Below are 14,299 nucleotides of genomic sequence, written 5' to 3'. Positions count from 1 at the left end.
TAATAGCATATACAGGCTGAACAAGAAGCCGCCCGCTTCACAGGTTTTGTACATGCAAAAGAATTTGCCAATAAGTGCTGGTGAATCATCTAGGCATCAGACATGAGAAAAATGGCATTTCAATTCACAGAATCCCAGAGTGTAGCAAACTCATCATAGAGAGTCCTTGGACCAATAATATTAGGTTATCGCATACCACTACGAATTAGCTGTCCTGTACCTTTCTTATTTCAACAAAGAAAACACAGGACTAGTCAGATGCCAACATGGGTGAACTAGATTCTTGGGATTAACTTAGGTCCAAGGTCCATTTTCTTGACATGGTATCAAAACCGAACACATTCCTAATGTTGAACTACCCTATACTCACCCAAGTAACGCTACTCCATGCTCCAGATGTCCAGCTCTAAGTATCCAACAGATGTTAGAATCCCAATAGATTAAGTGTATAGGTTGTAGTTTCCTTATATGGTCTTTGCACAATCATCACATCTTAATCTTGATTTTGGGATTGAGCCAACTCCATTTTCTTTACCAGACCCATTCTTAGAGGAGCTGAAAGGATAGGAAAAGTATTTAGCAGGGACAAATGACAAGCTTGAGGGGGCTTTTGAAAATTCTTAATGTAAAAGGTCAATTTCACAACTTCGGAAGGTAGCACAGGGCCAACACTGCCTTTCAGAGACTATCCTATTTCTCTTGCTCGTTGCATAAATTTAAATGACATCACGAAATCATATTTGGTAAGTTTTATGATTTTTCTTTTTTTCCTTTTTTTTTTTTTTGGTTTTGCAAAGCTTTAAATTAAGATGATAAGCATTCAAGAGATAATTGTCTAAGATTTACATCACAATCACGGAGAATTCAGTTTCACCGGGTCCATGTCCTACACTGCTAAGACATGAGCGGCATTGCTTGCACTCAAAACAAAAGAAGCATGTGTAGTGCAAGGAAAACCTGGGCTCCCAAGCTGTCAAATATAAAACCTTCTGGTGCATAAGTTGTACCACTGATGACGTATTCAGAGGCCACGGGACCATTATTTACTGAATGAAGCACACAGATCTGAACAGAAAAAAAATATCAAAAATTCTTTAACAAGTGAATACTATTTGTCAAAGAACTTACAGACTAATGAACAAACCTCAATATTGTAGGTACCAGAAAATGATAGACTTGAAAAAGACTATTGTGCTCTTCAAATCTAGAGTTCACAATTTACATGTGCTAATGATTTTTTAAAACATTGGCAGAATATCTGCATTACTATCCATTTTGGTCCTCCGGGCATATTTCTTTCGAAAATTTAGCAATTTAGATTATCTCTTCCTTTTCAGCTGCCTTTGAAAAGATTAGGAAGACTCCTAGCGAAAGTTGGACCTAACATAAGCTTACCAGCATGACTAAGTCTTATTCCTAACTAGTTAGTATCACCTATATGTATCTTTTATTTTTGCTGCGTTCTATTTTTCGCAAAGTTTGCATGTATTCCAGGAGATTGTAGCCCTTTCAAGGAAACCTCCGATAAGATTTTAGGTCTACCTCATTCCTCTTTAATATCTTCAATTATCATGCTTTCATACGTATGGATCATTGCATGCCGGGCTCTATGGAATTTGGAAAACATGTCTAAACCATCTCAAGTGACATTCTCTCAACTTATCATCTACTGTGCTACTTGTACCTATTGTCAATAGTGTAATCTTTTCTAGTATCATCAAATCTAGTACAATCGCACATCCATCTTAACACTCACATTTCTACGACACTCATCTTAGGAATGTATTTGACTTTCGAGGCCCATCGCTCAATCTTATATAACATTCCTGCTCTTATTACGGTTGACCACTATCGCACAACTCTTCGATAAACTCTCTATTTCAACCATCTACCTTAGTTCTATCTGTTACATCTTCATTTATCGTACCATTCTCATGGAACATCAAGCCTAGATATCTGAATTGTCTGTATTTAAGCACCAGAACCCCATTTAATCTCACATCACCTTCACACTTCTTATGTTGCCTTAATTTGCGGAGTATATATTCTGTCTTACTCTTACTTATCCTAGCACCCTCACCCCCCCCCCCCCCCCCTTTTCAAAACCTTTGCTGTAAGAAAAGCCATTTGGGAAGAACGGGAAGATTAAAAAGGGAAAAATACAGTATACAATTTAGAACATACCTTTGCCACAGACATCATATTTGTTGTGAGAGTACCAGTCTTGTCGCTGCAGATTACTGTGGTGCAGCCCAAGGTTTCCACGGATGGCAAGGATCTCACAATAGCATTTAAACGAGCCATTCGCTTTGTCCCAAGGGCCAAACACCTGCCAAAATTAGATAAACATGCATAGTAACTTTTATTTCTTTTCTATTGGGAGGGAGGTGGATTGGAGGAGACTGAAAAAAAGAGCATAAAGTAGGGTTAAAAAGAAAAAAGTATCTTCGAGCAACAGACTAAAACAATAAAAGATTATAGTGCTGAGCTTGTCGGGGAGTCTTTTACATCGTGGTGGAAGATAACTCTTGCTTAAAATATCTTTTTTCTCCAATTTTGATGACATTGTCACAGGGGAAAGTGAAATTAGAAAAATAATTCAGGGGGAGACTATTATGCAAGTTGCGTTTCACATTTTGCGGTATCTAAAGTCTGCTCTAGGGAAAGATCTACTTTTCTTCAAACATGATCACCTCCAAATACAAGCCTTTACAGATGCTGATTGTGCTGATCTCTGGATGACAGAAGATCTACATCCAATTACTATACGCTCGTAGGAGGAAACTTAGTAACTTGGAGAATCAAAAAGCAAATTGTAATTGCTAGATCAAGTACGGAGGCAAACTATAGAGAGAAGGGGTGGGAGAGGTGGGTTAGGGGAAAGAGGGGGGAGGGGGTTGGGGTTAGATGTGAGGGTAGGTAGAGTTTTTGGAAAATGTTTTCCTAACCTTTTATAGGGAAGTTATTTTCCTCCAATCTCAGGAAAATATGATATCTAGGAAAATATTTTCCAAACTATTTTGTGCAACCAAACAGTGAAAATGGGAAAATATTTTCCAGAAAATATTTTCCGTCATACCAAATACCTTTGCTTAGGGACGTAAGAAATACACAAAAACACAAGAAGCCTTTTCTTCTTCTCAAAAATCTATAGGCTAACTACTAATACTACCGCTATGGGGAAGACACACACTCGACTACCTACTAACCTTCTACCCTAACTCTTGACCTCCACACCTTCCCATCAAGGGTCATGTCCTCAGTGAGATGAACCAACGCCAAGTCCTGCCTTATTACCTCTCCACAATACTTCTTTGACCTACCTCTACCCCTCTTCAGACCAACCGAGGCCAACCTCTCACACCTCCTTAATGGGCATTTGTGCTTCTCCTCTTCACATGCACAAACCACCTAAGCCTCGCTTCCCGCATCTTGTCATCCACCGAGGCTACTCCTCCCCTGTCTCGAGTATCTTCATTTCTAATCTTATCAATCCTGGTATGTCCACACATCCATCTCAACATCCTCATTTCCGCTACTTTTATCTTCTGGACATGAGAGTTCTTGACTGGCCAACACTTTTCTCCGTACAACATGGTAGGTCTGACAACCACACTGTAAAACTTACCCATAAGTTTAGGTAGCACACCCTTATCACATAAAATACCGGATGCAAGTCTCTATTTCATCCACCCCGCTCCAATACGATGAGTAACATCCACATCAATCTCCCAATTTCCTTGGATAATAGACCCAAGGTTCTTGAAACTAACTCTCTTAGGGATGACTTGTGTATCAAGCCTCACGTCCACGCCTGCACCATCAGTTTCGGCAATGAACTTGCACTCCAGTCTCCAAGTACTCAGTCTTGGCCCTACTCAACTTGAAACATTTAGACTCCAAGGTTTGTCTCCAAACCTCCAGTCCTACTCAACTACTTAATATATTATCTTGAACTTAAAAAAGAACATATTCTAATAGATAAATACTCTTTTCAGTGCATGCGTTACGAGGTTTGAGATAGCCACAAAATAAAAATACACTAGCACATAAAAAGTCTTCCACCAGAGAAACTCAGATAGGAAGTGAAGCATGATTAGGTGAATTAAACAAAAAGTAATCCCCTGGATATAATAGAAAAATTAAGGAAACAAAAAGTTCTCCTAAAGAAAACCGCAACAAGAGCAAAATCTATTTTCTTCTGTAAACTCTTATTTAAACCAATTCCAATTTATCACATAAAGGGACATTACCATATTCACTAATCATCACAGAAAGAAATATGTGGGATACTCTCATTTTTCTTATCATGCTTAAGAAACTAGCTCGTAGTATTACTTTTAGTTTTCAAAATAAAAACATCAATACCCAGTGTTGAAGGAACAAACTGAAGATTTGGTAACAAACTCAATAATAAAAGAACAAAAAGGATTCCTTTTCATTTAATTTTTCAGTACTAGATTATTTTTAACATTTATATGTTAGTTAACCTTCTGACTAAATTGATAAATTACTGTTTTGCATCTTCTACTACTATCATGGGCAATGCATAAGTGTCCAAAATTATTAGAAAAAGAGGACGGAGATGAGAAAATATTGCAGCCTTTTCTCTATCAGCAATGTACCTAACCAAAAGTCAGTGTTACCGTATACTGTCCTTTTTATCTAAAATGGTGCTGCCCTACGTGTTGGAAAGATGAAACACCTTATTAGCACACAACATGTTTTAAAGAAACAAACTTTCTGGATACATATCAGAATGAACAGAGAACTTAAACCAAGAGAAAAATGGCTATATGTAATACGCAAAGCACTTACTCAACAGATAAACAGAGAAACAGTGAACAACCAAGAATTATCTTTGAAGCCGATAACAAGAAATACACAGTTCAATAGACAAAACTCATTTTGTTGGCATGCTGATCACATGATAAATCTTAAGCCATGATGCTCGTAAAAAGTTCATCAGGGTTTATTCTCTGCCCATGGACTACTGTGATCTCACTCTTTCTGTTGAAACCCATAAGGGGGAATGACTTTTACGTTTGGCTCCAATGGAAACATTTTGGTGGAATATTTTTTTTGGTTGGGGGGGGAGAATTAAGGATAATGACATCCACGCAATTATCCCAACTGAAAAATACACAGATATTTTATATAAAACTTTTCCAGACACCAACTTAGGAATTCAAAGAACATGGTTTCACATACTCACGTTGTAACAACAGCAGGAAGCCCTTCAGGGATTGCTGCAACAGCCAGGGCAACTGCAATCTAAACATGGAAGACAGAAATACTCGTTGTCAGTTATACGGTAAAAAACCAAATCAGTCCATGTAAGAAGCCAAGGACAAAAAAGGACTTAATGGAAAATGGGTAACAAACATAAGATGCCCATTATATCAAACAAACAAATAATTCCATGAAAGTATCACTCATAATGAAAATAATTGTTTAAACTCACGAATCATGTAATCTAAGCATCATCTGTTACTTTAAAGTTTCCAATGAATTGGTTGACCAGATCCGGCATGGATCCCACACTCACGCCCATGTCCTGTCGACACGGGTGCGGCGCCGATAGTGAAGAGTGCGAGCAACTTAGTGTACAATAACTAATAGAGACAAAATCAGTCAGGTACAAAAACTAATACTGAAACGAACCAGCCATGTCGAAAAACCTCTGTACTAATAAATAAGGAGGGTAAGATCCACTATCCAACTCATAAAGCTTTATTGTAGCAGTACTTTAACATTAAAATAGCCACTTGTGAACTTACAATATTTAGGCACAAACTGATTAGAAATGCTATTGATGAGAATCCTATACCTTAAAGTAATGTATTGCACCTCGCAAGAAGCCACCATGGGCAGGATCACTAAAATGCCCAATGTTTACCACCCAAACTAGTACACATATACCTGCAATGATCTAAAATAACAAAAGCATAGCTTCAGTAACATATCAAAGATTAATGAAAAATGTGGATAAACAAATAAGTTTCTAGGAGCTATTGTAGGTTCTACTTCATTGCTCAATCACTCTTCTTCCTGTTATAATATTTTCCCTTCCTTCATCCCTTTTCCTTCTGAAGCTAAGAGGGTAGGGCATATGCTCAAAATGTAGGTTTGATCCTGATTAATTTGTAACATAGCAGTATGACTGTTGAGAATATTGGGTAAAAATTTGTGTATATTAATTAAAATCAACCAGGGAATATTTATTTAAACATCCACTAGCTTAGGAGAATTATCACGCAACATTCTGTCTCCCGTGTATGTTTCACTTTTCACATGGTATTAGAGCAAGGTTAGGAAATAGTCGCTGCACAACCTCCGGAAGAAAGAAAAATGGGCGTCGTGCAATTGTCCGGTGATCATTATTGTTGCTTTAGTTATTCTCTAATTTCGAGGGTGTTGTGCATAAGGCGATAAACCAGCGCCATCACCAGGTCATGCATTGTCCAGCAACCAACAGCCAGCAATCCCGTCGAGAAAGGAACTCTCACTTGGTCTCACGCACCAGTCAGAGAAGGAATTTTCCAGCGAATCTATTTACGCGCCAGTTATTTTCCAGGGAATCTTCCATCTTCCAGGCAATGATTCTGCAGTTTTTTCTACACTATGGAGTTTCTACATAATCTGGATTTTGTTTGTTTAAATCCAACTCAAATCTGAACAATTTTCTCATGAGTATCCAACAGTATCCAACTAGCAGAACTACATTTTCTGGTGGCACAGTGACTTTGTATCCAATCTCATCACTTCTCCGACATACTGGAGGATGACTTTTCATTCCTAATCCAGTCTAGGGAACATCAAATTGTCTTGGCAATAAGATATTCCTGAACCTTCTTCTGAAGTAATTTTTTTATGAACATTTGTTCAATTATGTTAATAACAACAAACCCAGTATAATCCCACAAGTGGGGTCTGGGGAGGACAGTGTGTACGCAGACCTTACCCCTACTTGGTGAAGGTAGAGAGGTTGTTTCCGATAAACCCTCGGCTCAGCAAAGGTTAAAAAAAAGGAAGAGAAAAAGAAAAGAATTTTTTTCTGAAGTAATTTTTTTATCAATATTTGTTCAATTATGTTAATAACAAACCCAGTATAATCCCACAAGTGGAGGTTTGGGTAGGGCAGCTCGTATGCAAATCTTACCCCTACATAAGATAACTGGAGGAGGAACAACAACAGTCAAATAAGATAACTGAAGCGAACGAAATAACAGAAAGTAATAGAAATTTAAGAATATGAAAATACAAGAGTGCTACTAATACTATTAGTAAGGGAAGGGGAAACTCTCGACTACCTACTAACCTTCAACCCTAATTCTCAACCTCCACATCCTTTATCGAAGGTCATGTTCTCAATAAGCCGAAATAGCGTCATGTCCTGCCTAATCACCTCTCCCCGGTACTTCTTAAGCTTACCTCTACCTCTTGCCAGGAGTATCTGTGTTTCTCCTCCTTACGTGTCCGAACCATTTCAGCCTCGACTCCTGCATTTTATCCTCTACGGGAGCAACTCGCACTTTGTCCGGAATAACTTCATTCCTAATCTTATCTCTCCTGGTATGCCTACACATCCATCTCAGCATTCTCATTTCTGCTAATTTCATCTTCTGAACATGGGAGTTCTTGACTGGCCAACACTCAGCCCCATACAGCATAATTGGTCTAACCACCACTCTGTAGAACTGACCCTTTAGTCATGGTGGCACATTCTTATCACATAAAACACCGGATGCGAGCCTCCATGTCATCCACCCCTCTCCAATACGATGTGTGATATCCTTGTCAATCTCCTTGTTAACTTGGATTATAGACCTGAGATACTTGAAACTATCTCTCTTGGGGATGACTTGAGTATCAAGCTTCACATCCACGTCCATTTCATGAGACCTGTCACTGATCTTGCATCCCAAGTATTCTATTTTGGTCCTGCTCATCAATAATGTTCACAAGAATTGAAAACCACAGCTACAGGGATTCTGGTGATTTGAACTCTAACAAGGTTCCATTATGGGAATACACGGAGTTTCTCAAGTACAAGGAAGAACGTAAACAAACATCTTCAGAAATCACATCTGTTGTCCAAACCGGTAAACTTGTACCTTAACTTTCTCAATCTTCCATTATTGGGACCTTTTTATTGAAGTAAGGGAATTTTATAGATGGCGAGAAGATGCAAGAAGTACATAAGAGGGAGAGTACATAATAAAAGAGTCAGCTATGAAACACAAAAGCTCTAAGCAAGAGCTAAAGAGCTGACAAAATCTGAAAGGTTAGGACAAAATCTACAGGAGCAAAATTATGCCAACTATACAACCATATGAGGCATTATTGGGCCTTGGATCATTAACTTAGGATCCTCAGATCACACTTTTGGTAATAAATTTCTTTTTACATCTAATTCTTATTCTCAATCTCTTCAGGCTATTACATTAGCCAATGGATCTCAAACCATGGCAACTAGTGCAGGTCAAGCTTCCTTATTGCCCTTTTTGACTTTAAACTCAGTTCTTTATCTTCCTAGTTGCCCCTTTAATCTAATATACATTAGTCATTTGTCTCGGTCTCTTAATAATTCCGTTACTTTTCTCAATAACTCTATTGTTATACAGGATTGTAGTAAGGGACAAAAATTGGTACTGGACACAAATCACAAGGACTTTACGACCTTAATCTTTAGAGATCACCACAGCTTGTCTTATTTCCGACTTTCCTGAGTTACTTCATGGACAATTAGGACATCCTCATTGGTCTATTTCTAATTTGTGTAACTTGTCTACCTTAGAATAGGAGTCATGTCAACTTGTAAGCATACTCACGCTTCCTTCCCTCGTTGCCTTGATAATCATGCAGTCTTCTTTCTCTTTAGTTCATTCATATGTTTAGGTCCTAGTCGAGCCAGCTCTTCTTTGGGTTCCATTACTTCATTAGTTCATCGATGATTAGGTATACTTTGAATTTCTTAATGAAAGATTATTCGAAGTATCAATTATCCAGACTTTTTGTGTTGAAATACAAACTCACTTTGTTGTTCTCATCTGCACCTTTGCACTGTCTGCAATTTTCATTCGCACCTTTTCAACTAAAATGGAGATAGGCTATGATTGAGATACCTGCTTTACACTCTAGTGGTACTTGGAAACTTGTTCATTTACCTCTACGTAAATCTACTATTTGTTGTCGATGAGTTTATGCAGTTAGAGTTGGCCCAGTTGGCAGAATTGATGGAATTAAGTAGAGCCGTCAATATGGGCTTGGCCCGTTGGGCCAGCCCAGCCCAGCCCGTGATTTAGCAGGGGTGAGCTAGAATTTTAGGAGCCCATTTAAAAACGTGGCTTTTAAACCCGGCCCGAGTAAGCCCATGGCCCGTGAGGCTCGACTGAGGCTGCGCTGGGCCGGCCCGTGGGCCTAATAAAAATGCGTATTTAAATATATAAAATATAAAAAGTATATGACACAAAAAATAACAAGAAGAGTATCACAAGATAAAAGTTTATTAAGCTCATCATGTTAAAAGATCAAAAAAAATTAATTATTCTCCATATTTAACTAATTAATATTGCATACGAATTGTAAATGTAGATGAAAGTGAACATGTTAAGACAACCTTCTCACAAGCGGATTCAAATGTGTTTGATGAAGATGATGTGTTGGATATCCCATAAGTGTCATAGACGTTCTCTTGAATAGTTTGTTTTGAGTTTTGACTTTTAGTGAATGAAATATAGTTGTCTTTTACCTTTTTAGTGTTTATTGTGATATATTGGAACAGTATAAAAAGTTATTAAGTTTTGTGAAATTTTTCCAATAAGATTTTTTTAACTTTTAAATATTTTCTTTTTAGGTTAGAACTTAAAGAAAAAATATAAACTTATATTTTAAAAAATGATGGGCTGGCCCGTGGGGGCCCGCAGCCCACATAGGGCTGGGGTGGGCTGACCATTATAAGGCCCATCGAAATGGTGGGCTAGTCCAGCCCAACCCGTCAATTGCTAAAGCCCACGTGGGCTGGGCTGGGCTAGCCCGGCCCCGCCCATATTGACAGCTCTAGAATTAAGGTACATCTAGTGGCCAAAGGTAATGCTCAAATTTTTGGACTTGAATACAATAATACATTCTCTCATGGCTACAATTGCATTTGTTCGTCTTTTTCTATCCATATTGTTCGTCATTGGCCTCTTTATTGATTGAACATCAAAAATACTTTTCTCTATGGCAATCTTGAGAATGAAGTATATATGGAGCAACCTCTCAATTTTATTACTCACGAGGAATCAAGTGGTCTTGTACACTAGTTGCATCAGTCCCTATATGGTTTGAAACAATCTCCTCAAGTATGGTTTGGTAAGTTCAAAATGGTTATATCAGGAGGTTGATATGACTTGCAGTGAGGCTATTCATTCTATATTCTACTGGTATGTTACTCCACATCTGTGTATTTATTTGGTAGTTTACATTAATAATATAGTTATCGTGAGAAATGATTAGGATGGTTGTAACGACCCGACCGGTCGTTTTGCTTTCTACATCCCCGTTCCACTAATAAGACTCCATGTATGTGCTTTTACTATTTTATGACTTGCGGGGATTGTTAGTTCGGGTTTGGAAGGGTTCGGGTTGAAATCGGAACACTTAGTTCCTTAATAGTGGCTTAAAATGGCTAAGTTTGCTTGAGTCAACGTTTTGAGCAAACGACCTCAGAACCGGGATTTGACTGTTCCAATAGGTTCGTATGATGATTTTGGACTTGGGTGTATGCTTGGATCGGGTTTCGGATGACCAGGAGCGTTTCGGCGCTTAATATTGAAAGTTGGCGCATTGAAGGTTTTCAAGTTCTTTAAGTTTGGTTTGGAGTAGGTTTTGGTGTTATCGAGGTTTGTTTTGGATTTCGAGCCTGGGAATAGCTCTGTATGGTGATTTAACACTTGTACGCAAAATTTGGTGTCGTTCCGGGTAGTTTAAGTATGATTCGGCGCGTTCGGAGTAAGTTGGAAGAACTTGAAGTTCATAAGTTGATTTAATTTGGTTTGGAGTGTAATCCTTAGTTTTGATGTTGTTTTACGTGTTCCGAGGGTTCGAGCGAGTCCGTTTAATGATTTCGAACTTGTTGATATGTTTGGACGAGGCCTCGGGTGCTATTCGGACGATGCGCGGAACTTGTTTGGACTAGGAAGAACTTCTGAAGCAGTAGGGCTTCTGGTGAGTTCGCACCTGCGAAGAATTGGCCGCAGGTGCGGCACCGCAGAAGTGGCTGGCTGGCCGCAGGTGCGAAGCTAGGTTGTGTGGGTTGAGTCTGCAGGTGCGGACATGGAGGCGCAGGTGCGCGACCGTGAAGCGGTTAATGGCCCGCAGAAGTGGCCTGGAGCTGAAGGGGGCAGTGGCGCAGGTGCGAGGGCTCGATCGCATCTGCAGGCTGCAGATGCGAAGAAAGCGTCGCAGAAGTGGAAAGAGGCCAGCCGAGGGGGCCGCATCTGCGATGCAACCTCCGCAGATACTGAACCGCACAAGCGGCCAAATGTTTCGCAGAAGCGAAAATCGTCGGAGGCAGTGAGTTCATTTAAAGTCGGGACTTAGGCTATTTTGGTTCATTTCTTTCACTTCTTGGAAGAGGGGTTTTCTCCTAGCCATTGAAGGTAAGTAATTCTTACCCAATGTAAGTTTAATACATAGATTCTAGGTAGATTTTAACATGTAAAATTGTGAAAATTTTGGGTTTAGTTGAAACATCTAAGTTTTGATAAAAATGGGGTTTAACCACGAAAATGATTATGGAATTGGGTAGAAGTTATATATTTGAGTTCGTGAGGTTATGGGTAACATTTGTCTTCGAAAATTTCCGAAATCCGGGCATGTGGGCCCGGGAGTGAATTTTAGGGATCTTCCAATTTAGGTTTGGTAATTACTCTAATAGCTAAGTTGAGGCTTTAGAGCGGATTTGTGGACCGGAATTGAGCTTGAGAACGAGGTAAGTCTCTTGCCTAACCTTGTAAGTGGGAACTCATCCCCTTAGGTGTACCTTTGTTGTGTATTGCTCGTGTGGGGAGCTACGTACGAACGAGGTGACGAGAGTCCGTGCGTAGCTATATTCCATGATATGTCCGGGTAGTCTTAGATCCACATCATGCCTTTAATTGTACTATTGTGTTTATTATGCATATTAATTGTCTTGAATAGAGCTCAGACTAGGGATTTTAAAGTTACAAATTTTCAATTTAGATTTCTTATTTTTGGAAGAATTGAGGAATACATAATAACTCTGAGAAATCCATGTCCTCTCGCGTCGCAAGTACTTCCGCGAGCGAGGTAAACTTCTCTACTCTTATGGGAGCGGGCCGTTCGCCTCAGCAGTAGAATAGATGCATCTATGGTTCGTGTCGTTCGACCCTCGGCAGTGCACACAGTATTTTGGATCGGGCTCGGCATAAATCGCGTGATAATACTCGGAGCCCGACTACACTTGATATTATTTTATGGCTTGAGAGGTCACAATTTATTAAATGACCGAAATTGCGGAAGTTAGTAGGTGGCAATTGGAGACTTTTAAATTGATTATCAGTTAAAGAATCATTTACTCACTACTTGCTATTGTGTTATTATTATTATTCACTTACTTCCTGCCTATTTAGAATTTCTGTATTTAAATTGTTGGCCCATAGTAAGTGTCGATGTCGACCCCTCGTCACTACTTCTTCGAGGTTAGACTGGATACTTACTGGGTACATGTTGTTTATATACTCACGCTACACTTCTGCACTAATCGTAAAGATCTGAGGTAGGTGCATCTGGCAGTCATTCAAGTGCGCAACCCCGTTACCCGAGGCATAGTGGTGAGCTGCTCTCTGAGGCCGTTCTACAGCGCCCGCAGTCTCCTTTGTATTTACTTTCTGTCTATTTTATTTCAGACAGTAGCATAGGTATTTTGCATATTCTACTAGTTGCTCATACACTTGTGACACCGGGTTTTGGAAACATGCTAGTAGGCACATTATGGTTTTGAGTAGTTATTTCGATGTATTTGCTCCTTCATTAGTTTTCACTGTACTTCATTATAATTTTTCCACTTCTCTATCTCCTTAATAAATAAAATCAACTACTTTGAAATTATTAAAAAGAGTAAATACATGACTAGTTCCACGTTGGCTTGCCTAGGGCGTCATCACGGCCTATATTGGAAATTGGGTCGCGACAATGGTATTAGCAAATTGAAGATTTGCCAACACTTCCAGACAATGGATCTAGGCAAATTAAGTATTCCCAAGGCATTGAAGACCGCTCAGCCCAAATCAGGAATTGTCATCTCACAATATAAGTATGCTCCGGATATTCTTGAGGAACAAAAAAAGACAATTTGTAGACCCATTGATACTCCTATGGATCGGAATGCTAAGCTTCTGCCAAGAGTGGAGAAGCCCTATAATGATCCTGGAAGGTCTAGGCGGTTGGTTGATAAGCTGAATTACCTCATAGTGATTAGTGACTCAACATGACATTGCCTTTTAAGTGAGTGTCGTAATTCAGTTTATGGACTTCCCAAGCAACATTCATTTGGATGTAGTTGTATGTGTTCTTCAATAAAAATCAGCCTTATGATTGCTTTTCGAGGATCTAGAATACGAGTAGATTGATGGATATAGTGTTCGTATCTAGATCCTCGAAAAGCACTGCCTCCGTATTCTAGATCCTCGAAAAGCACTGCCTCCGTATTCTAGATCCTCGAAAAGCACTGCCTACTGCCTCCGTATTCTAGATATTGAACTCTCATTCGAGGTAATGTCGTGTCTTGGAAAAGCAAGAAGCATAGTGTGGTTGCTCGATATAGTGAAAAAGTAGACTATCGCACAATGGTTGTGGCAACCTGAAAGCTAGTCTAGATCAAGCAGTTGCTTAAAGAATTGAAGTTTGAACAAATCAGTTAGATGGAACTTGTGTGAGACAATCAAGTTGCTATTCATATTGCGTAGAATCCGATGTTTCATGAGAGAACTAAACACATAGAGATCAGTTGTTACTTGTCAGACGATATTCTCAGGAGACATTGTCACAAGTTTGTGACGTGAAACGATCAGTTTACAGATATTTTTACCAAGTCCTTTACTGGTCATCGAATTAGTTACCTTTATGACAAGCTTGGGTGCATATGACTTGTATGCACCAGCTTGCGAGGAAGCGTTGAGAATATTCAGTACATTAGTTAGAATCGACTATGGATATATTAGTTTAATTGTAATTATGTAACCTTGATTTCTTTCCTAGTTTAGAATAAGTGTATGTATTATTTGAACAT

General features: G+C 39.1%; 1 protein-coding gene across 2 annotated transcripts in view; it reads right to left on the bottom strand.

Annotated features, from left to right (window-relative positions):
* Positions 1 to 14,299, bottom strand: part of LOC109241307 (calcium-transporting ATPase 3, endoplasmic reticulum-type) — a 61,155-nt gene that overhangs the window by 29,704 nt on the left and 17,152 nt on the right. For both annotated transcript variants that reach the window (XM_019408033.1, XM_019408032.1), the window contains exons 13-16: positions 5,831 to 5,932; positions 5,216 to 5,274; positions 2,185 to 2,329; positions 958 to 1,065 (exon numbers count right to left, since the gene is read on the bottom strand). In XM_019408033.1, the coding sequence (XP_019263578.1) occupies positions 958 to 1,065; positions 2,185 to 2,329; positions 5,216 to 5,274; positions 5,831 to 5,932 (414 nt within the window). The remainder of the gene's footprint in view (positions 1 to 957; positions 1,066 to 2,184; positions 2,330 to 5,215; positions 5,275 to 5,830; positions 5,933 to 14,299) is intronic.

This window comes from Nicotiana attenuata, unplaced genomic scaffold, assembly GCF_001879085.1.
Source record: "Nicotiana attenuata strain UT unplaced genomic scaffold, NIATTr2, whole genome shotgun sequence".
NCBI lineage: Eukaryota > Viridiplantae > Streptophyta > Magnoliopsida > Solanales > Solanaceae > Nicotiana > Nicotiana attenuata.
The sequence above is the reverse complement of the archived record's forward strand: the minus strand, read 5'-3'. Positions and strand labels throughout refer to the sequence as shown.